At 36.7% G+C, this 23,717-nt stretch overlaps 1 protein-coding gene across 6 annotated transcripts in view; it reads left to right on the forward strand.

Moving 5' to 3' along the window:
* LOC111146983 (zinc finger CCCH-type containing 13) overlaps positions 1-23,717 on the forward strand; it is a 102,149-nt gene that overhangs the window by 72,720 nt on the left and 5,712 nt on the right. For 2 of the 6 annotated variants that reach the window (XM_022502790.1, XM_022502791.1), the window contains exons 11-19: positions 1,140-1,331; positions 5,402-5,485; positions 5,835-6,390; positions 9,625-9,728; positions 10,073-11,266; positions 12,026-12,547; positions 15,359-15,511; positions 16,580-16,780; positions 22,767-22,930. In XM_022502790.1, coding sequence (XP_022358498.1) covers positions 1,140-1,331; positions 5,402-5,485; positions 5,835-6,390; positions 9,625-9,728; positions 10,073-11,266; positions 12,026-12,547; positions 15,359-15,511; positions 16,580-16,780; positions 22,767-22,930 — 3,170 coding nt within the window. The remainder of the gene's footprint in view (positions 1-1,139; positions 1,332-5,401; positions 5,486-5,834; positions 6,391-9,624; positions 9,729-10,072; positions 11,267-12,025; positions 12,548-15,358; positions 15,512-16,579; positions 16,781-22,766; positions 22,931-23,717) is intronic. The other 4 variants (XM_022502792.1, XM_022502793.1, XM_022502794.1 and 1 more) reach the window with 4 other exon arrangements.

Below are 23,717 nucleotides of genomic sequence, written 5' to 3' on the forward strand. Positions count from 1 at the left end.
GTTCATCTATGTTGCTATGTTGTCTCAAATGGCAGGATTTCCTTTTTTTTTTTAAAGGATGAATAATATTCTGTTATATGTATATACCACATTTTCTTTATCCATTTATCCATCAGAGGGTTGCCTCCGTGTCTTGGCTATTTTAAATAATACTGCTGTGACATGGGCTCTCTCTTCCAGATCCTGATTTCAATTCCTTTGGATATATACCCAGAAGTGGTATTACTGAATCTTTTGTGGTTCTATTTTTCATTTTTTTGAGAAACTGCTGTACTATTTTCCAATAGTGGCTGTGTAGATTTGGATTATCATTACCACAGTCAGGGTTCAGCTGTGTATCACAGGACTCCTTGTGTTACCCCTTTGTAGCTGCACTCAAATCCCCTCTTTCGTCCCTGACCCCTGGCAACCACTAATATGTCCTCCATCTTATAATTGTTATTCCATAAATGTTACATAATGGAACCATGCTATATATATCCTGTTGAGATTGGCTTTTTCACTCAGCATAATTTCCTTGAGGTTCATCCAGGTTGTTACGTGTATTAATGGTTCGTTCCTTGTAGTATTTCCCGGTTGGGGGATACCACAGTTTAACCATTCACCATTGAAAGACATTTGGGTACTTTCCAGGTTTTGGCTTTTACAAATAAAGCTACTATGAACATTCATTTCCTACATTTTTTAATGAAAATTTTCAGGCACCACTTAATGTCCACAAAGTACCTTGGTTCTGTATTGGAATGTTTTTGCTATAAATTGTAATCAAAGCCATAATATATATCCACTTTTCCATTATTTTCATGATATTTCTGTGAATTAGGTATGAACAGATAGTTTTCATTTTTTGTTTTGTTGGGTTTGGGTTAACTGAAATGAGTCTTCTTGCTTTATGATTCCATTAAGACTTTTTTTATTGATAGGAAAAAACTGGGACTTAGCTTACCCAAGCCCATCATTAGACAACTTGGGTGTTCTGATCCAACATTTAATATTCTTTTCCACAATGATTACCATACTTTGAAACACTAACACACCTTCTTTATTTGTGTGTTTTTTGGGAAGAAAGTTTGTGACTGATGAAACTTGTGTAATAAAGTATATGTGTTTAAACATTTGTGTGAATATCCTTTGTTTAGGAAGTCGAGGCACAAGAGGTTCTCAAATTGATAGTCACAGTAGTAGTAGCAACTATCATGACAGCTGGGAAACTCGGAGTAGCTATCCTGAAAGAGACAGATATCCTGAAAGAGACAACAGAGACCAAGCAAGGGATTCTTCCTTTGAGAGAAGACATGGAGAGAGAGACCGTCGCGACAACAGAGAGAGAGGTTTGTCAAATCGCTTATTATTCAATAATAGCCAACAGTGTTTGGGAGAATTGTCTTTTAAAAACCATTTATTAGTTTACTTTTTAATACATCCATTAAGACTTTTGCTTGTTGATACATTTGAAACTATTATATTTACTCATGTAATCTTCCTTGTTTACTTAGTTTAAGAGAGAGTTTGTAAATAGCTAGCTGCCAAAGGACCTGTTTGGCAGCATGGTGGGTACTGAGGTGTAGTAAGTACTTGCATACTGCAAGAACCTACGTGCCCTACTTTATGTATCTCACCTTAACCAAATAGCTTACAACCCTTTAAGGAACGTAGATGCTTGGGTGCCCATTCTAGGCATTTCTGATTGAGGAGATGCTTTCCCACCTGAGTATCCTGGCCACTCACTCACTAACTTTGATAATATACCGAGTCTTATAAGAGCTGTCAGAAGAACAAAGGGAAAAAAAATTGATGATGGTAGGGTTGGGGGTGATCTGAGGAAACATTTTATATGCATGTTCCTTCTTGAGAATTTACAATAGTTTAGCTAATTTTATATTCTTGTGTATCTTAAACTAAACATTTTTGGTTAATGTATTAGATTCTACTCTGTTAGATATACTCTCTTAAATCAGTTTTGAAGCAGGATTACTCGAAGTCATTTAAAAAGGGTTTATAAGCAGTTTCTTTAACAAGCTTTTATGGTCTATCTGTATTAGGGCCTTTAAACTCTTTAAGATCTTATGAAGCTCTTACTAACTTTGGCTGGTTACTGAAGTAAGGTTTGCTATAATGCTGAGATTAATATAGTACGAAACTTGACTGAGTAGTAAATTGAATAATGATGTTTCATAGTGGGCGGAATCACGAAGGTAATATTGTGTGTGTTGATACGGGCAGTAATGAGAGAAGGAAGTCACTAAGACACCAGGTACTTCAGTAGTGTAGATGAGATTAGACTTGGTTGAGTTGAGTTTGGTAGGGTAAGCCTAATGGATTTGTGTTAAAAGATGCGTATAATTTCCTTAGTTACAAATGAGGCTGGAATTTATATGTTGTGTGTTGATACCTGAAATTATATCTTACCTAACACTGATTCACCTCTCCTTAATCTAACATTTTATCCTTGTAATGCTGTGCTTTTTTAATGTCTCGTCTCTCTCTCTCTCTCTCTCTCTCTCTCTCTTTTTTTTTTCCTAGTTGGATATCCTAGCTCAGGCTTTTTCATCTTATTCCTGAATTCAGTAGCAACATTTGGTTTCAGTCTTGTATTTAGTTCTCAACCATATGTGTATTAAGTTTCTGGGAACTTTGATAGTTGCTTTTTATGTATTAGCAGACTTAATATAGTAAAAGATACTAAGTCTGGGAATATATATATAAAATATCCTTTAAAATCCTTTTATCTTTATAATATTCCTGTGAGTGTTGGTATAACGACAAGAGAATTCACATTTCATAACTTACGAGATTTGGGCTAGGAGAAGGATAGTGATTTTTCCAGTTACAAAGAAGTAAGTTCCAGAGCTGGAATTCAAACTCAGATCTTGTGACTGCAAGTTCTGTCCTCTTTCTGTTTTACTTTACTATAACTACTTCAATAAATATCAGTTGTATGATTGAAACAGAACTATATATTTGAGGTTACTGGTATATTCCTCGTTTATTGAGTACTCATGCATTTTGCTAGGTTCTTGAAGTACAGTAGTTCTTGTGCTTATAGAACTTAATGGGAGGGAAGATACCTCCCCTTAAACACCCAAAAAGAGAAATGACTGTTCAGTGCAATCAAGGACACAAAGAATGTGCCCAGATAGAAATAAAGGATAAGAGAGGAACCTTCTTTAGATAGACTGTGTATAAAAATTTGAAAGATGACATTTATGCAGAAGCATAAATGCAAGAGAAGAATCTAGCATTGTGAAGATTGGGGGTAAAAACACTCCATGCAGAGGGAAGAGTATGTGCCAATTCTCTGAGATAAGAAATACTATGTCCTAGAGTTTGGATGAAGGCCTATGTGACCAGAGTACGGTGAGCAATAGGCAGATTGATAGAGGTTGAAGGTAGGGATGTGCGCAAGCACCTTGTTCTGTGCTCAGGAATTTCAGTCTTCCCTTTAGTTCTTAACAGGCTGATTAGGATACAGAGAGACAATTGGAGTGTGATTAATGTTACTACTGTATAAAGTTCTGTGAGATGACAAAGGAGCAGACAGGGTTCTGAGATCAGGAAAGCTTCCGTGAAGAGTTTGCTAGAAGGAACAGTGGAAGAACACTTTGCAGGGAAAAGGGATAGCATGTGCTGACACGCAGGACTAAAAGAAACATATGCTTAGAATAGTAATGAGTTATGGTGTTGGGAGTAGAGGTATGCCATAACAGGTAGGGAAGGAAAGAAACTGGGAAAAAGGACTGGTGAGAGACTATAGACCAGGTTCTAAATAGTCTGATAAACCAGGCTAAAAATTTTTGATTGGTTGCCTTGTAGGCAGGGAAAAGCAGTTGGAAAAAATAGAGTTTTCATGGAAAAAGTATAAGTAAGTCTGGGGAAGGACTGAAGACAATGATACTAACCAGTTAGACTGTTGATGACATAGACATCTAGGAAGAGGTGATCAGAATCTGTTAAGAATACTAACTATAGGGATGGAGAGGGGAAATGGATTAAGAAATATTTTGAGAGTGAAATTGATGGATAGCTCAGAGCTCTCCAGCTTTCATGAATGGGTATGTCATTCATTAAGATAAATAATATGAAGAGAAATGCATCTTTGAAGAACATATTTTGGGGAAAAGATAGAAAAAAAAGTTTAGACACATTAAAGTGATGTTCTTATATCCTCTCCATTTTCTTTGAAGTAAGAGACATTGTCTTTTTGGTTGGGGAAAATAGAATTTTTATCTGTCATAAGAAGTGTGAGTAAAAAAGTTTATTCCCTGACATGACTATAATCAGAAATTTCAAGTATGAATTACTACATGCTGTAGTATTGAATTTCAGGTTCTGTAATCATCGTGACATTAGTATGACCCCTCAACCAGGAACTCAGACAATCTAAGACCATAAATATGTAGCATTTGGGGAATCAAAAGTGAACAATAGAACCATTTTAAATTTAAGTTGGTTTCAGCAAAAATAAAAAAGGGTTTAGGAGAAACTGACTTCTAGTCCCAATGTCCTAATAAATCTGCCATCTCTGTGGCTTTGGCCAGTCAACTTCTGGACCATAATTTCTGTGTTTTTAAGAAACAGCCAGATAAGGTTTTGTTTTGTTTTGTTTTGTTTTAGCTTCAAAATTCTATGAACTTTTGTATTGATAAGTAACCTCTAAAGAGTAAATATGCATTAAGTCTTGCCTTTTTCATCTGTGATAAGATAGGAAATTCAAATTACTATAATGATTGATCCCTTCCCTGGAAACATCCTTAAGTTATTCTGCTTTTAATAAGCTGGTATTAGATATTCCACTTGAAAAGCTATTGACCATATTGTAACCCATACAATATGGGTTTATGACTAACCCATAAACATTATTACATAATATGGAAATAGAAACCTCATATAAGTAGCCTAGATCCTACCACAGTGAACTATTTTCAAAAATGGTTAATTCTGTGGAAAAGTCAATCCCACTTTTTTATACATTTTTCTGGTCCCAGACTAATTTCCTCCTCAGCTGGGCATTTGGGCAGCATGTATTCATTTTCGCTGTGTTTATAGGATTCATGTATTGAAAAAAATATATTTATATAAAATGTGATGAGATGATCAGTTAACATTTTTAAGAAAACAGCTCTTCATCTGAGTGATGAGTTATATGATTAAATAAAACTTTTAATTTATTATAAATATATATCACTAGTATGAAACACTTTACATTTGATTACTTCAAGATTGCTAAGCATCAGTACCCTTAATATTCTAGTTTATGATAAATTGATATTGCAGCAACAATTATTGACAGATGTTTTGTTCTACTATATTTTCCTCACATAATAGCTGCACTTTGATATGTATATATTTTGGCCTGAAATTAGAGGTGTGACTTACGAGGGAAATTTTTTTTTTCCTTCAGCTCCTATGTTCTACACCTCCTGCTGCCCCTATCCTTTGCCACCAGTGTTCTCAGGTCCTGCTGGGGGGACAGAGAAGATCAGAGGTGAAGGGTAGAGATGGCAGAAAGTGGGGTTGGAGCAGTGGGCTGGAGGTAGGGTAGGGAGCATGCAGAGAAAGATCAAAGGTGGATCAGTGGGAGGTGGGAGGGGGGTTGATGGGGAACAGAAAACATGTTAGTTAGAGGGCAAATAAAACTTACCTTTAAGAAAAAAAATTTGTAAACATCTAGGGGTGATTATTTGGATGATTAACTTAAATGTAAATATAGTACCTGATTTATATTTGCTGCCAGTGTGACCCTATACACAGATAAAATTTAAGATTTGCCATATTGTCTTACCAATAGGTTATCTGTCAAATTAATCACTGACAAAACTTGATTTTCATTGTAGATCAAAGACCAAGCTCACCAATTCGACATCAGGGAAGGAATGACGAGCTTGAGCGTGATGAAAGAAGAGAGGAACGAAGAGTAGACAGAGTGGAGGATAGAAGAGATGAAAGGGCCAGAGAAAGAGAGAGGGAGCGAGAGCGAGACAGAGAACGGGAGAGGGAGAGGGAGCGTGAGCGGGATCGGGAAAGAGAGAAGGAGAGAGAGCTGGAAAGAGAGCGTGCTAGGGAGCGGGAGAGAGAAAGAGAAAAGGAGAGGGACCGTGAAAGAGAGCGAGATCGTGACCATGATCGAGACAGGGAGAGAGAAAGGGAGCGAGATAGGGAAAAAGAGCGGGAGCGAGAGAGAGAAGAACGGGAGAGAGAGAGAGAGCGAGAGCGGGAGAGGGAACGAGAGCGAGAGCGGGAACGAGAGAGAGCAAGAGAAAGGGATAAAGAACGAGAGCGTCAGAGGGATTGGGAAGACAAAGATAAAGGACGAGATGACCGCCGAGAAAAGCGAGAAGATACCAGAGAAGACAGGAATCCCAGAGATGGACACGAAGAGAGAAAGTCAAAGTAAGAATGAGAATGAATCAGTTTTTTAAAGTTACATTTCAGTAAAGAGTTAAAAAGTTTCATTTAATGCTTTTTAGTGTACCCCTAATGTCCTTATAATAATTCTTTTTGCTCTCTACATTTTCCTGTATTTTAATTTTATTATATATATTTCGTGTTTAGTCTTTTGAATTTTCTAGGAAAAGAAACACTTTCTCATCCTATTTCTGTAGCCATGGATATAATTAATCATTCTTACTTACTGTGCCATTTTTGATGAGTATTGGCTTATTCAGCTTCTATAGATTTGTTAAGGAATCCAACTATAAGTGATAGAACCAATAAACTACACCTTAACATATCCATTTTATAACTAGTTCATGGAGTTGACCAGTCACCAAGAGGTATTACCTATGCTATTCCTAATAATCCTTCATGAGTTTTGTGTACTTACAAGTCTGGAGTCATTACCCCCAGCCCTGGAAGCATTCACAGTGTCTTAAAACTGAAGGAAGCCCTACAACCACTACAAGGCTAGAAGATGAGAGAGAGGAGTTGTCCTCTCTTGAGCTATGGAGTTATATTACGTTATTGGGATCATAAGATGTGGTGTTATTATTGCAAATATCTGAGGACAGTTTCTCTTTTCTTTTTTCCCACTTGTCTTTTTTTTTTTTTTTTTTTTTAGACAAAAGGAATTTATTTGCTCGGGTATCTGGGAAGTCCATGGTCGGTGTTCATTTGTTCTGATGTGACTGTATTCAGACTTTCAAACAAAGTATTAGGAATGCTGTCTCTCCATCTCTCCACTGTTTTCTTCTGTGTGAGTTCCAGTTTCAGAAAGGTTTTCTCCAGATGATGGCTAAGATGGCTTGAGTGTATGCCTATCATCTTCACAGCCTTCTCTGTATGTTGGGGCTCTCATTAATTGAGGAGTAGACAAGGGAGCTAAGTCAGTCACCATAGCCATGAGAATTTTGGACTCCTTCATCAATTTTGAGGTTTTATGGACATAAAGCCAACTTTGTTGGAGTTAACTGCCCTTTTTTTTTTTTTTAAGTTTGCTAAAACAAACAAATAATTTGTATATCCATTGCTTCTGCCTCTAGCTCATTCGAATCATGGTGAATACAGCTCCCTGCTTTAAGTTTTTTTCATCATTGCTATTGGAAATTATGGTTATAGACAAAGAACATAGCACAGAAGTGGAGGCTTCTTCTGTTAGATCTTGGCTTCCCTTAATTCTGCAGCCAGGGTTTTCTATAGTTCACCCCCTGGCTTCCCTTTCCCCATGTTTTAAAAAAAAAATCTTACATTAACATTAAATTCAGCTAGTACCCTTAACATGTAGGCACACAATACATATTATTTCTCTTCTCTGACCAGGTCCTTAAGCTAAGATCGAAATTCTGAAATCTTTGTTACTTACTATTATTATCCAGGCCTGTGCTTTGATTTCATTTTTTCGTGATTCTGATCTCTACTTACAGTGAAAAGTTTGCTCTGGTTCTTTGCCACTGGACAATCCAAACATTACAAGAACCCCAGAAACTTGGGAGTCAAACAGTTCTATAACAATAACTAGCTATCTGAGACTAGTATCTTGATATTTTTATCAATTATATTGTCATCTCAGGGGCGCCTGGGTGGCTCAGTGGGTTAAGGCCTCTGCCTTCAGCTCAGGTCATGATCCTAGCATCCTGGGATTGAGCCCCACATCCAGCTCTCTGCTCAGCTGGGAGCCTGTTTCCCTCTCTCTCTGCCTGCCTCTCTGCCTACTTGTGATCTCTGTCTGTCAAATAAATAAAATCTTTAAAAAAAATTATGTTGTCATCTCAGTAGTTGAATTTACCCAGAACTTCTTTAATCACTATTATATAGGTTTTATTTGCTGAATTGCCATACTATTTATTTTACTCTTAATTTTGTTTCTATAGCTATTTCCTTGAAGTTAAAGTTCTTTTTTGTATATTTTAATTATTCACTTTATTCTCATATATCAGTTATCTCTTGCTGTGTATCAAACCACACAGAAAGTTAGTAGTTTAAAGCAACAACAGTTTTACCCGCTCATAATCATATAGATTAACATTTTTGGCTGGGCTCAGCAGAGTGCTTCTGCTGATCTTACTTGGGATCACTCATGTTTCCAGTCAGTCTGGTAGTTCAGCTGGGTCTAGATGACCCAAAATGGCCCCAGTCTTATGTCTTGGTATTGGCTGTTAGGTTAGGGCATCTCTTTTTCTCCTCCACATGACCTTTCATCCTCTAGTAGTCTAAACTCTGCATATAATGATGGACATATACTCAGAGGGCAAAAGCAGAAGTCTGGTTGCCTCTTGAGTCCTGACTTTCCAAACTTACACAATGTTCTTTCACCACAATGCTCTTGTCATAGCAAGTCAGTGGGCCAGCCGAGATTCAAAGAATGGAGAGATAATGATGATGAGTTTCAGATAGATAATTGTATGAGCCTGTGCCTATAAGTTGTCATACTAATCTCCCTTTTCCCACCTGGTTACTCATCTGTGTAAATGAGCTGTCAAGGAGATAGGTGTACTGCAGTGTTTTTGCCACTTTTAACCATAGTATTTATAAACAAAGTTAATAAAAAACTGGCCAAAATTTAATGAATAAATAGGAAAACACTAGAATAATTTAAGTACCAGAGATATTAATGACTAGTCATTTAATATTTAACCTAAAGACTAGAAATATAGTGAACATATGAATTATTTTATTAACTTGCCACCAAGCAAGTGATTTTTGTTCTAAGAAGAGGGAAGGAACCAATTTTTCCAGTATACCTACAACATGACAGACACTGGGTGTATGATATAACTAACTTAAATTCATGTCTTTTTTTGACTCTAAAGCAAATACTAAATTTTCTCATTTGGCTTCCCAACATAAAATATTTCTTTATCATAAAAATTAAAATTAATGAGTAAGTTTTAGTCAAGGGTGCATTAGTATATTATTAATGCCTCTGTTGTATGTTACCATCTTGTAGTAATTAAATCTGGTGATTTAATGAAGAAAGACCTATTGCCGTGTATTTTAAGTCCACAATTGTGTGTCTTAACAAACGAAGTGAAGAATTTTATTAAAGATGCTGAATACCTTTTGTATGATATAGCTCTGACAATATTGCCCTCACAATTTTATATTCTAGTTATAGTAAAGACATAATACTAGTAAGAAAATCACTTTTTTATCCCCTGGAGGTTTATAAATTATATTTGTTCAACTTAGGAAACGTTATAGAAATGAAGGAAGTCCTAGCCCTCGTCAATCACCTAAGCGCCGGCGAGAGCATTCTCCCGACAGTGATGCGTACAACAGTGGAGATGATAAAAGTAAGCAGAATCTATTTTCTGTGTTTCTATATCCATTTTCTTTTATAACCATGAGACCATTCTTTGGCATTAGTAGAAAATGATGAAGTAAGATTTAAAATTTTTCTTGCTCTGCTGCCTCTGAATATCTCATATGACTAAAGTATATGCTAGAAATGCAGTTCCTGTATCGTACTTGCACTGTCATCTCCTACTATTTGTAATAAAGCCCTGTTGTGAGTGAAATTATTGCCACTTTTAAAGTTTTAAAATGAAAAGTGAGAGGTTGGGTTATTATTATTTCTGTGTAACATGCCATGTTGTTTACCTGGTGAAAGTGTGATTACTTTCATCTTTTTGTATAGATGAAAAACATAGACTCTTGAGCCAGGTTGTACGACCTCAAGAGTCTCGTTCTCTCAGTCCATCACACCTTACAGAAGACAGGCAGGGTAGATGGAAAGAGGAAGATCGTAAACTAGAAAGAAAAGAGAGTTCAAGGCGCTATGAAGAGCAAGAGCTCAAAGAGAAAGTTTCTTCTGTAGATAAGCAAAGAGAACAGACAGAAATTATGGAAAGTTCAAGAACTCGTGCACAAGACATGATGGGACACCACCTATCTGATGATCGAGACATACCTGATCGAGCTCATGATGAGAACAAGAAAAAAGCAAAAATTCAAAAGAAACCTATTAAGAAAAAGAAAGAGGATGATGTTGGGATAGAGAGGGGTAACGCAGAGACAGCATCTGAAGATGGTCAGGTATTTTCACCAAAAAAAGGACAGAAGAAGAAAAGTATTGAAAAAAAACGTAAAAAATCCAAAGGCGATTCTGATATTTCTGATGAAGAAGCAGTACTGCAGAATAAGAAGAAGAGAGGCCCACGGACTCCCCCTATAACAACCAGAGAGGAACTGGTGGAAATTTCCAATGGTAAGGATGGCAGTCTAGAGGATTCTCAGAAAAAAGAAGATACGGCATTCAGTGACTGGTCTGATGAGGATGTACCTGACCGTGCCGAAGGGGCAGAACCGGAGCACGCTGCCAGGGCTCCTACTCCTGGAAGGACGCCTTCTCCGTCTTCTCTTCCTCCTCCTCCTCCTCCTGTAGCCACTGCGGCCAGTACCATTGCCCCTGCTACTCTCTCCGCATCTGCTGCCACCACCTTCAGCGCATCCGCCACCGCTATTGCCGCCTCTGCCACACCCAGTACCGCCAACGAAGACTCACATAGAAAATGCCATAGAACACGAGCAGAAAAAGTAGAGGCACCTCACGTCACTATAGAAGATGCGCCACATCGCAAGCCAGTGGATCAGAAGAGGAGTAGCAGCCTTGGGAGCAATCGGAGTAATCGTAGTCATACGTCTAGTCGTCTCCGTTCCCCATCCAATGATTCTGCCCATCGAAGTGGAGATGACCAGAGTGGTCGAAAGAGAGTACTGCATAGTGGCTCAAGAGATAGAGAGAAAACAAAAAGTCTGGAAATCACAGGAGAGAGAAAATCTAGGATTGATCAGTTAAAGCGTGGAGAACCCAGTCGAAGTACTTCTTCAGGTAATAAAATTGAATTATAATCTAGCCAAGTGTTTCCTGTCTTAGTATATTACATACAATTTTATATTTTACGCAGATTATAAAGTAAATGCGAAATTGGTTACGATACACAGTGCCTTAAAGTTTAAGGAGCTTAAAAGCTTAAGCATGCCACCAAAATGTTACCATTTAATACCAGCGTTATAATAGAGATACTTTGAGTGACGCCCATCAGTTTAACATCAAGATGTTAGTAAGTATATCTTGGTGGAAGGGCTTATGTATTCAGGTCCCTTATTGATGCCTAAAATTTTAACCTTCCTGCTCTTCTTCCTACAGCCAGTGCTTTTTCTTTTGACCCCAGAAAATAAGGTAGGATATAGGAAGAGATCATATAATGAAGTGATCAGTTCTGTTAATGCTGACCCATTTTACACATATATTTCTTAGAAGATATTTTGTGGTTATAGTGGAAATAAACGTGTTTCCTTGTCTTTTACATATTTTATTAGCACTTTAATGGAGAGAGATCAATTTTTCCTTAAAATGAGTTCTGTGTATAATTGGAAATGGAGAAGTATCAAATTGTAAGCTTTAATTAAGATCCTAAGATATGAAGCATTTTCTTCCTCTTGAAGTACGGTGGACATAGAATGTTGCATTAGTTGGAGGTGTTGTATATAACACAGTGATTTGACTTAGCTTTGCTCACCACAAGTGTAGCAACAATGAAGCATGGTTTATCTTCTCATATGTTAACTCTTTGTATATTTATTTTAGATCGCCAGGACTCAAGGAGCCATAGTTCGAGAAGAAGTTCTCCTGAATCGGATCGACAGGTCCATTCAAGATCCGGGTCGTTTGATAGCAGAGATAGGCTTCAAGAACGTGATCGGTATGAGCATGATAGAGAGCGGGAAAGAGAGAGGAGAGATACAAGACAGAGAGAATGGGACCGAGATGCTGATAAAGATTGGCCACGGAACAGGGATCGAGATAGATTGCGGGAACGAGAGAGAGAGCGAGACAAAAGGAGAGATTTGGACAGGGAAAGAGAGAGACTAATTCCTGATTCTGTGGAAAGGGACAGGGACAGAGACAGAGACAGAACTTTTGAGAGTTCTTCCCAAATAGAGTCTGTTAAACGCAGTGAAGTAAAACTGGAAAGTGAACATGAAAGAGACCTAGAAGGCACTTCGCGAGATTCTCTTGCTTCGGATAAGGAAAAAATGGATAAAGATCTAGGATCTGTGCAGGGATTTGAAGATATAAACAAAGCTGAGAGAACTGAGAGTGTGGAAGGTGAGTGCCACACGTTTTTGTCTGTTACCCTGCTCCGTTCCTTTTCCATTTATATAGGAAACAAAATATTTTCTTAAGAAGGTGTTCTGCTGGGTGCCCGGGTGGCTCAGTGGGTTAGGCCGCTGCCTTCGGCTCGGGTCATGATCTCAGGGTCCTGGGATCGAGTGCCGCATCGGGCTCTCTGCTCGGCGGAGAGCCTGTTTCCCTCTCTGCCTGCCTCTCTGCCTACTTGTGATCTCTCTTTCTCTGTCAAATAAATAAATAAAATCTTTAAAAAAAAAAAAAAAGGTGTTCTGCTGATATGCATAAGGAAAAGCCCTGTGATATTCAAAAATGCATTCCCCTGATTGGTACTGTCAGGATAGACTTGGTTCAAATTAGCCTATATGAAATAAAAGAAACTTAAATGTGGTTTCTGGAGGTATTTAAAAAAATAGTTATCACCTCTTTTTCTTAGATGCTTAAAAAAATCACAAACAGAAGTTATTTCTTGGTTCAGAGATGGACTAAATAACTATTAGTGATCCTGTTTTCCAGGGCAGTTGAGAACAAATACATGAAACTGTACGTATTCCCCAAAGCTGCATTTCCAATCTGACCCACTCAGAACCAGCCTCAGCGGTGGGGAACATCATTCTCCACTGCCCTACTCCTCCTGTAGCCCCAGACTGCACTACAGACTGACTCACACCTCTGAATTCTCTGAAGGCACTACACTCCAGCCATCTTTGTCCCCTCTCTTCCCATTGTCTGGTAGACATTTGCCCTTTTATCTTCTTTTACTCCGACATCAACTCCCAGTCTGTGTGTCATTTCCTCTGTGAAGCCTTCTCTGCTCTGGGGGTTTTTCAGAGCACCTGGTCTGCATTGCTTTTGTAGCATCCCCACACTGTATTACAGTAATTTTTCTATGGTTTTCTCCCCCACTATACTGTATGCCTTTGTTAGGGACCCAGAACTTTTCATTTCTTTATCATCAAGACTGTAGCAAGGACACAGTAAATGGTTGATGAATAAAAATATGTACTGCCTGTGCATACATACCCACACATCTTATTCATTGGTGAATTATAAGCTGGCTTAACAATAGTAATGACTCCCCTGGGAATTCTCCTAGAACTTCTGTCTCCTTGGATTGTCCAGTCTGGTACCAGTGCGTATACTGTTCTGATAAAACCTCTCCATTTCAATCCCTCAAGAGATTATGAGATACTTGTATGTAAGTGGCAATATTTTACTGTTCATTTGCCATATTGTAACATTGGGCCCAGAGTAAAATTCATATTCTTTTGGAACTGTAAACATCTTTACCATTTCTTGGTTAACTGATTAGATATATTCCAGTACACCATCTGTTAGATACTTTTTTTCCCTAACAGAAACATTTTTATCTCAGTGTTCTTCACATTACAGTTCCATCTCAATTTTGAGTATAAATAGCCTCAAATCGTGATGGCACTAATGGAGGTACAACCTCGGGGTATAATTGAATATAATTGAACTAATCATTATAATAGCTCTCTTGTGATTGGAGTCAGTGCCCCTCATCCCTAAGATACATCATATCATTCACTGGTTATGATCACAGATAACATAGCATAAAAATTTATAGGTGAATTACCTAATGTGAGATAAAAAATTTTATTCATCTATAGTAGGAAAATGAGTTGGATAAACTTGGAAAAATAAAAATGTTATTTGCATATATGTTTAGACATATATTTCTATAATGAACTCATTAAAGTTGGTTACCTTAAAAGCAAATTGGTGGAGGCATAAGGAGATTATTAAAGAATTTAATAGAATAGAAAATTATGGGATGACTAGAAATATCTCATAGTTTACTGTATTTTATTTGCTGCAAATTTATACCTGTGAAGCATAGTGTTGCATTTTGAAAACTAGTGTTGTAAACTCAGTAAAGTATGTGGGTAACTGCTGATTAGAAATATTAAGCATACTCTGTAGTTTTAGGAAAGTTTTTAAGTTCACAACTAACTCACTAGGTGACAAAGCTTAGCTTATGTGGTTGAGAAAGATAAGTAAGGTAAATAAAATGAATGCCGGTGGTACCAACAAAATATTTTAAAATTATATTACAGCATTCTTTTTTTTTTTTTTTTTAAGATTTTGTTTATTTATTTGACAGACAGAGATCACAAGTAGGTAGAGAGGCTGGCAGAGAGAGGAGGAAGCAGACTCCCCGCGGAGCAGAGAGCCTGATGCGGGGCTCGATCCCAGGACCCTGGGATCATGACCTGAGCTGAAGGCAGAGGCTTTAACACACTGAGCCACCCAGGCGCCCCTACAGCATTCTTTTTAAAATTGTGTTGGAATAGGGAAGATGAATGGGGAGGTAGGGAGAAGATTAATGGCACTTTTACATTTTTACCTCACTGCTGTAAAGATCTTTGTATCATCAGCTAAATGCTATGAACAGGTCTGCAAGTCTTTTGAGTTAATGAGCTTATATAGGTAAAGAAATTATTGCATCCTTTTGAAGTTAGTAAATTTGAATTTACTTGAAGTTTATAAGAAATTGACACATGCAAGCAACATTAATAAGTTAGTGGTACCTTACGTCATATTTTAATTGTAATCTTATAACTTGTTTCGATATTGCTGTTAGTACTGTGTTCTTGCCATTAAATTTCAGGTTTTTTCTTTTTGAATTGTCAAGTATTTTAAATAATTAAGAAATGTAGTTTTCTAAGGAAAAAAAACTTTTCAGGTATTTTTAGTGTTTCCTCTTTGGTTTCACTTAGATGTCCCTTAGATGTGCTCTTTGACAAGAAATTGATCTTTCCAAAGCAGGAGATGACGAATCCAAGTTAGATGATGCACATTCATTAGGATCTGGTGCTGGAGAAGGATATGAGCCAATCAGCGATGATGAGCTAGATGAAATTCTGGCAGGTGATGCTGAAAAGAGGGAAGACCAACAGGATGAGGAGAAGATGCCAGGTAATCATTTATAAGTGTGGTTGAACATAATATCATAAGTCAGATAATTTTTAAGGTAGTTTTTGTTCCCTTTCATGCTGTGTGAATTAATGAAAGGCAGTTGGAATTTTTCCCTTTATGTTTAAGACTGAAAGGCCAATAAAATGAAAATTATAGTCCATATAGTCTGCTCATTTTTAAGTAGACATTGCCCATAAATTGGAAAGGGTCCCATTTAAAATAGCAAAGTTCTAAGATTCCATTCCACAGGTTAAGATTCATATTACATGACCTAGAATCTAACCAAATACTGATTGCCTAACAACGTTCTAGGTGGTAGACATATGGTACAGAACTTCAAAATTGTGGTTTCACAAGACAAATTTGAAACAATCATTCAAAAATTTACAATCGTTGAAATTATATTTGAACAGTATCTGTATACCTCTGTCAGTTTTCTGAACCAAATTATTTTCCCTTATAATATACTTTATGCATTGCCAGAGCTTATTCTAGTGACTACATCATGAAATAACACCCATTGATGTTCCTGTTGAATATCCCAATTAGTCTGATTGTTTTAACTTTTTTTTAAGTCATCATGAGGGTCTTTGCTGTGTCTGGGTATGTAAAATATTAAACTTTTATTTTGACTTAATTTTTTATATTTCATAATTTTTCCTACTAATGTAGAAGGTATGTATGATTGTATTTTTTATATATCTCCTCTTTTTTATTATATGCCATTAGGTACTTCTAAATAGAATATTACTTTGTTAATTTTTCACAGTTGTTCCTGTCAGTGGGTGGATTATTTGTGTTCAGTATTAATAGCCGCTGCCTGAGTTATTTATAGGAATGTGTTTGGGTTTTTGTTTGCTTGCCTATTTTCTTTTGGTGAGGTTTTTTTATTGTAAAGTCCTTAGATTCTAAATATTTGTCTTTATAGGAAAGCTTTCATTTTAAGAATAAGACATTTTGGTTCAAAGCACTTATTTAATGCTGTGTTTTGCAATTTTTGTTTCTCTAAAGATAACAAGAATGTTTGTTGGTGTGGAAAAAAAAAATCCTTTTCTTAACTTTTTACAGATCCATTAGATGTGATAGATGTGGATTGGTCTGGTCTTATGCCAAAGCATCCAAAAGAACCACGAGAGCCTGGGGCTGCATTGTTAAAATTCACACCTGCAGCTGTTATGCTAAGAGTTGGGATTTCTAAGAAGTTGGCAGGTTCTGAACTCTTCACCAAAGTCAAAGAAACATGTCAGAGACTTTTAGAAAAACCCAAAGGTAATTCCATTTTATTTTGTGCAGTGTCTGCTGTAACTGTTAATTAAGTGCCTTTGCAAAGGGTGCTGTTCTGTTCTCATGCAGCACTTACCATATAGGAACTGGGTTTTTTTGTTTCGTGTTTTCTTTTGTTTGAGGATTCACTTATGTTCTTTATTTAAATCTTCTTTGAAAAAAAATTTTTTAAAGATTTTATTTATTTATTTGACAGAGAGAGATCACAAGTAGGCAGAGAGGCAGGCAGAGAGAGGAAGGGAAGCAGGCTCCCCGCTGAGCAGAGATCCCGACGCGGGGCTCGATCCCAGGACCCTGGGATCATGACCTGAGCTGAAGGCAGAAGCTTTAACCCGCCGAGCCACCCACGTGCCCCTCTTCTTTGAAATTTTATTTTATTTTATTTTTTTTTTTAAGAGTTATGCTTTATTTTTTTTTTTTAAAGATTTTATTTATTTATTCGACAGAGAGATCACAAGCAGGCAGAGAGGCAGGCAGAGAGAGGAGGAAGCAGGCTCCCTGCTGAGCAGAGAGCCCGATGCGGGGCTCGATCCCAGGACCCTGAGACCATGACCCGAGCCGAAGGCAGCGGCCCAACCCACTGAGCCACCCAGGCGCCCCTTCTTTGAAATTTTAAAAAGCAATTTTGACCATGAAAATTAAAACCCACAGAAAAGTTACGAAAATAGCCCAATTGATCTTTCTTACCATAATTACTTTTTTAACAGGTAAGTTCAAATGTCAGAGCCCTCAGTGGTGTTCCCAAAACTAAACAAAGCAGAGCCCAGAAGAATGGAATAGATATTTTTCGTATCTAAGTAAGTTGGGTGTCTTGGCACCCTTTTCCTTTAGGAAATGCAGAGTTCTACCCAAATGCAAATGTGTAGGTTGAGCCTTTAGCAAAGGAATTAAAAACTTAGAACGTGGTGTCTAGGCCAGATGGTCTGGATTCCTCACTAAGCTCACCACTGATTAGCTATATTTAATTGCTACGTGTTAGTGTCACCATTTGTATGCTGGGAATAATTAGACCATCAGCTTCATAAGATCATTAGGAGGAACAAAAAGAGGTATTATAAGGAAAATACTTGGAACAATTCCTGTTATGTAGTGACACTCAATATATATTGACTGTTACTATTTCTTTTGAAAATATTTTATTGATTTTAGACCTTATGGCAACAACTTTTCACTGTTCTACCATTTTTTTTTCTGTTTTATCTGGTTCCTACCTTATCAATAATTAATAGGAGGGGGGTGACTGGGTGGTAAAAAGAAGGAAAGGAGAAAAACAGCAAAGCAGCATTTAATTTTATATCATGTTTGTGAAAGTAAAATAATTTTAAAAATTAAGCTTTTTCCTAATATAAAATTGAAAATGTTGTTTCATGGGGTTTTTTTTCCCGATTGTTAGCATAAGTTGTGAAACACTTTATTTTGACCTGTCCCAGTGAACACAGAATGTATGTATATGAAACAAATTATAATTGTGAATGTATATTAACTTGACAAATGACCAAACTCTTGGGTTCCTGCCCCCTACTTTCTGCCTTGTTTGGTTGGCTCTGTGACCTTAAGCAGATAACTCCTGTGGGTATAAAATGATGGAACGAAACCCCTAAGTTCTTACCCACCTCTGAAGCTATTTGCTCCTATGACTTTGCTAACTATAGAAATGTAGTTTGGCCCTAACTTGATGACATACATTGTAAATGGGGATTAGTTGTTGCTTATCAGTCAGATCTCCTATTTTTTGCTGTGATAGCTTTATTAGAGAATGAGAGAATTGGTACATGATGCTGAATAGAAGTGTCCTAAGGGATGGGACTTTGTTTACTGCTGTATCCTTTGTCTAATGATTTTAGACATTCTAATTATGCTATTGCCTAGAAGAGTACCTGACACACAGTAGGTGTTTAATAGGTATTTGTAAAATAATTGATAACTGATTTTTTTCTATCCCATTTAGTCTGTTTCAGTACCCCAATACTGAAGAAAGTATATCCCTACATCATATGTAATTTTGAAAAAAATTCTAAGGTTGAAGACCGAAAACTTTACATGAATACTGAAATTTAAGTTGCTTTTGTCTAGGTTTTCTGTGTACAGTGTGATAGATTAAAAACAAGTACGGGCGCCTGGTTGGCCTGGTTGGTAGAGCCTGCAACTCTTGATCCTCAAGGTCATGAGTTCAAGCCCCATGTTGGGTGAAGACTTAATTTAAAAAAAAAAAAAAAAAAAAAGTACAATGAAAACCATGAAGAAACTGGAAGTTTAACTATGTTGGACTTTTCTAAGGACATGTGCAAGTGTGTGTTTTGTATTGTTTTAAAAGCAGAAAATAAGGATTTCAACAAAAAGAAATTTGTCATAGTGACTAGTTTCTAAGGAAGAAAATGGGCTCCGCACACATTTCTTCTACATTATAATGGAAGGGTAGTTAATATTTTGGGGTTTGGGGGGGTTTTTTGTGATTCTTGTTGATTGGCTCAGTATGTTTTATGTCTGATTCACCTGAGTAATGGCTTTTTTCCACTTAGGTATGCTGGTCCAACTGGACGTTCTGTAGATACAGTGGTAGAACCCTGGTACTGTATTATAGAATGCTCCTCAGATAATTCTGGTAGACACCAACATTTGCAAACTGGTTTTGAGTTTTTTCTTTATATTTATTTACCCTTTTCTTATATTCTGTACCTACTGACAGGTATACAAACCTATTGACTAGATATATTAGGTGAGACTAACTTGTTAATTATCTATTCTCACTATACTTTGTGGTTCAGGAAATGAAAGTGAAATATGCAATTCCATTCATTCTTAAATATGTCTACTTTGTTTTTACTAGGTGTTACTGTTTTCCTTTGTGGACTGTAACAGTAACGTATTTGATCATGTCATATAAGTGGTATCTAGTACCTTTTGGTACTTCTGGCTAGCTTATAGAATGCTAGCTTTGAAATTACTACTCTGTTATATATATATTTGGATTCCTGACTGGCCCTATTCTGTTATTTTGATTTTTTGTCTATTTTAACCCAACCTCTTTATTTTCCATTAAAGCTGAGGAGATATTTAAGTGTTTTCTCCCCATCTTGGCATGTTATGACTGATTTTAATATGTTGTTTTTATAGTGACCAAATCTGGGATAAAATTTGCAGGTTGTCTAACATCTTATCACTTTCCTGATTTTTTTTTTTAAGAGGTCACAAAATGTATTACTGCATTTGAATATTGCTATAATAAAGTCATAAAATGTAATCTAGAACTTTACATAATAGTCAGGGGTAAGCAGTATACTGAATTTAACTCCACTTTCTAACTTGAACTTTTTTTTCCAGTCATGAACAGCAATCAGAGTCTTAAATTCTTTCTCCCTAAGGCTACGTGTCTTACCTCTTAAAGAGGCTATCTGAATATTTACTTTTGTTTAAGACTAGCAACATAACTACATGTTCAAGATCTTTCAGAAAATATAGTGCCTTTTAAATTTTTGAAGTATGGTTGGCACTGTGTTTCAGGTGTACAATATAGCAATACAATAATTCTGTGTTATGCTCTGTTCACAAGTGTAGCACCCATCTGTCATCATATGCTATTTTTTTTTTTAAGATTATTTATTTATTTGACAGACAGAAATCACAAGTAGGCAGAGAGGCACACAGAGAGAGAGGAGGAAGCAGGCTCCCTGCCAAGCAGAGAGCCCGATGTGGGACTCGATCACAGGACCCTGGGATCATGACCTGAGCCAAAGGCAGAGGCTCAACCCCCTGAGCCACCCAGGTGCCCCCATATGCTATTATAATACTATTCAGTATATCCCCTATGCTGTACCTTTCATCCCTGTGGTTTCTTTGTTCCGTAGTTGGAAGCTGCCTCTCACCCATTTTGCTCATTGCCCAACCTCCCCCCCGCCCCCCCAGCAACCATGAGTTTGTTCTCTGTATTAATTTATCTATAGCTTTGTAGTAGATCTTGATATCTGGGATTGTGATCCCTCCAGCATTGTTCTTTTTCCCCCCAAGATAACTTTGGCTATTCGGGCTCTTAGGTGGTTCCATACACATTTTAGGATTATTTGTTCTAGTTTTGTGAACATTATTGGTATTTTGATAGAAATTGCATTGAATCTGTAGGTTGCTTTGGTAGTGTAGACTATTTTAACACTATTCTTCTAAACCACAAGCATGGTATGTGTTTGCATTTGTTTGTATCTTCAGTTTCTTTCCTCAGTGTTTTATAGTTTTCAGAGTACAGGTCTTTAACCTCCTTGTTTAAGTTTATTCCCAGTTATTTGGTTTTGGTGCAATTGTAAATGAAATTTTTTTCTTAATTCCTTGTCTGTAACTTTGTTATAGTGTATAGAAATGCAGCTGATTTCTGGATATTAATTTTGTATCTTTCAATTTTACTGAAATCATTTGTTACCTCTAGAAATTTTTTGGTAGAGTCTTTAGGGTTTTCTGTGTGCTATGTCATATGTAAACAGTGGCAGTTTTACTTCTTCCTACCAATTTGGACACCTTTTATTTCTGTGGCTAGGACTTCTAGTACTATGCTTAATTAAAGTGTCAAGAGTGCTATTCCTGATCTTAGAGGGAACACTGTTTTTCACCATTGAGTATGAGGTTAGCTGTGGGTTTGTCATATATGCCCTTTTTTTTTTTTTTTTAAAGATTTTATTTATTTGACAGAGATCACAAGTAAGCAGAGAGGCAGGCAGAGAGAGAGAGGAGGAAGCAAGCTCCCTGCTAAGCAGAGAGCCTGATGCGGGGCTCAATCCCAGGACCCCGAGATCACGACCCGAGCCGAAGGCAGAGGCTTAACCCACTGAGCCACTCAGGCGCCCAAGATTTTTATCCTTATTGAACCATCCTTGCATCCCCAGAAAAATCCCATTTGATCATGGTAAATGATCCTTTTAATGCACTGTTGATTGTGTTTTCTTAATATTTTATTGAGGGTTTTTACATCAATGTTCAGAAATATTGGCCTGTGGTTTTCTTATTTTGTGATGTCTTTGGGTTTTGGTGTCAGGGTAATGCTGGCCTCATAGAATGTGTTTGGAAGCTTTCCTTCCTATTTTAGGGGGGAATAGTTTGAGGTGAATGGGTATTAATTTATTAGCTTTTCTTTCTTTAAGTGTTTGATAGAACACCTGTGAATCCATCTGCTTCTGAACTTTTGTTGGGAGCTTTTGATTACCAGCAATCAGTCTGTTCAGATTCTATTTCTTTTTGATTCTGTTTTGGAAGACTATGTTTCTAGGAATTTATCCACTTCTAGGTTGTCCAGTTTGTTGACATATAATTTTTCATAGTACTCTCTTATAATCTTTTGTTTTTCTCTGGTGTTGTTACTTCTTTCTCATTTCTCTTAAATTTGTGTCTTACTTTTTTCCTTGATTTTCCTTTTTAGAGAACCAGCTCTTGGTTTCATTGATCTTTTCTACGGATTTTTTTTTTTCTCTGTCATTTCTTCTGATCTTTATTATTCCTTCCTTCTCACCTTGGGCTTTGTTCTTATATTTTCTGGTTCCTTTAGGCTTAAGGATAGATTGAGATTTTTCTTGAGGTAGGCCTGTATTGCTGTTAGCTTCCCTCTGAAAACTGCTTTTGCTGTATCCCCAAGATATTGAACTGTTATGTTTTTATTTTCATTATCTCGATGTATTTTTTGTTTTCCTCTTTCTTCGTTGACCCTTTGGTTGTTTTTAGTAGGTTCAATAACTAAGGATGTTGTTGAGCCTCCACATGTTTTTTTTATCCTTATAATTTCTAGTTTTATACTGTTGTCTGAAAAGATGCAGGATATGATTTCAGTCCTCTTAAATTTATTGAGACTTGTTTTGTGGCATACTATGTGTAAGTATATTGCCTTTAAAGTAATTTTCACCAACTGATAAAGTACAGACTGTGTGGAATATTGAAGCAGCCAGTAACACTTTCCTATTTTCGGGAAAACTTAATGCCTATTTGTTTTTATTGGAAGATGCAGACAGTCTTTTTGAACATGAATTGGGGGCTCTCAACATGGCTGCATTACTACGAAAAGAAGAGCGAGCAAGTCTCCTTAGTAATCTTGGACCATGTTGTAAAGCGTTATGCTTCAGACGGGATTCAGCAATCAGGAAGCAGCTTGTTAAAAATGAGAAGGTACGGTTTCCTTGAAAAAAAAAAAATGCAGAGTGTATGCATTGTATCAATGAATGGCTTTTTTTTTTTCCATTTGATTGCTTTAAAGTGAGATTAAGGTCTCATTATCTGCTTTTGTGAGTTCGGTTTCCTAGTCTTTTATAGATATAAAAGGAAGAATTCTATTTATAATAGTTTTCATTTTACTTTAATAGTATTGATGAACATTTGTGCATAGCAATTTGTTATTCAAAATTATATGCATAAAGTTTAAAATACTCTTTCTGTGAATTATTTTCATTTGTGAAGTTCCTCAAGGTAAATTTCTAGTATGTTTCATTATCTAAACAAGATCTGGGGGAAAAATTTTCCAGACACAGAATGATGATATTTATAGGAAGAAGTAGCATTTATGAGAATGTACCAAGTCAGAAGAAAGGAAAATAAAAGTGATTATACTTAAGCTTTTACTTGAGAAGAGTAAAGGGAATTGAAACATAAGAGAAATAGAAATTTAGATTTGGGAGAACCATCCTTGCATCCCCAGAAAAATCCCATTTAATTGAGATTAATTGAAAAATTGAAAAATTAATTGAAAAATTCCGTTGAGAAACTGAAAAAGTCTTAACTTTAAAAAGCCTAAGAGAGTTGGTCTTAAAAGATTAGAGAAATACTAGCTTTTTACCTGGGGACATTTAAGAAAACACTGCTAGCAGAAAGTGTACTTCATTAAAGAAAAATTCATGGAAAAGCAAGGGATGAATTCAAAAGATTAAAGTAGAAACAGATACAGTGCATAGGAGGTTTT

This window comes from Enhydra lutris, unplaced genomic scaffold (assembly GCF_002288905.1).
Source record: "Enhydra lutris kenyoni isolate GAN:26980312 unplaced genomic scaffold, ASM228890v2 scaffoldscaffold15, whole genome shotgun sequence".
Lineage (NCBI taxonomy): Eukaryota > Metazoa > Chordata > Mammalia > Carnivora > Mustelidae > Enhydra > Enhydra lutris.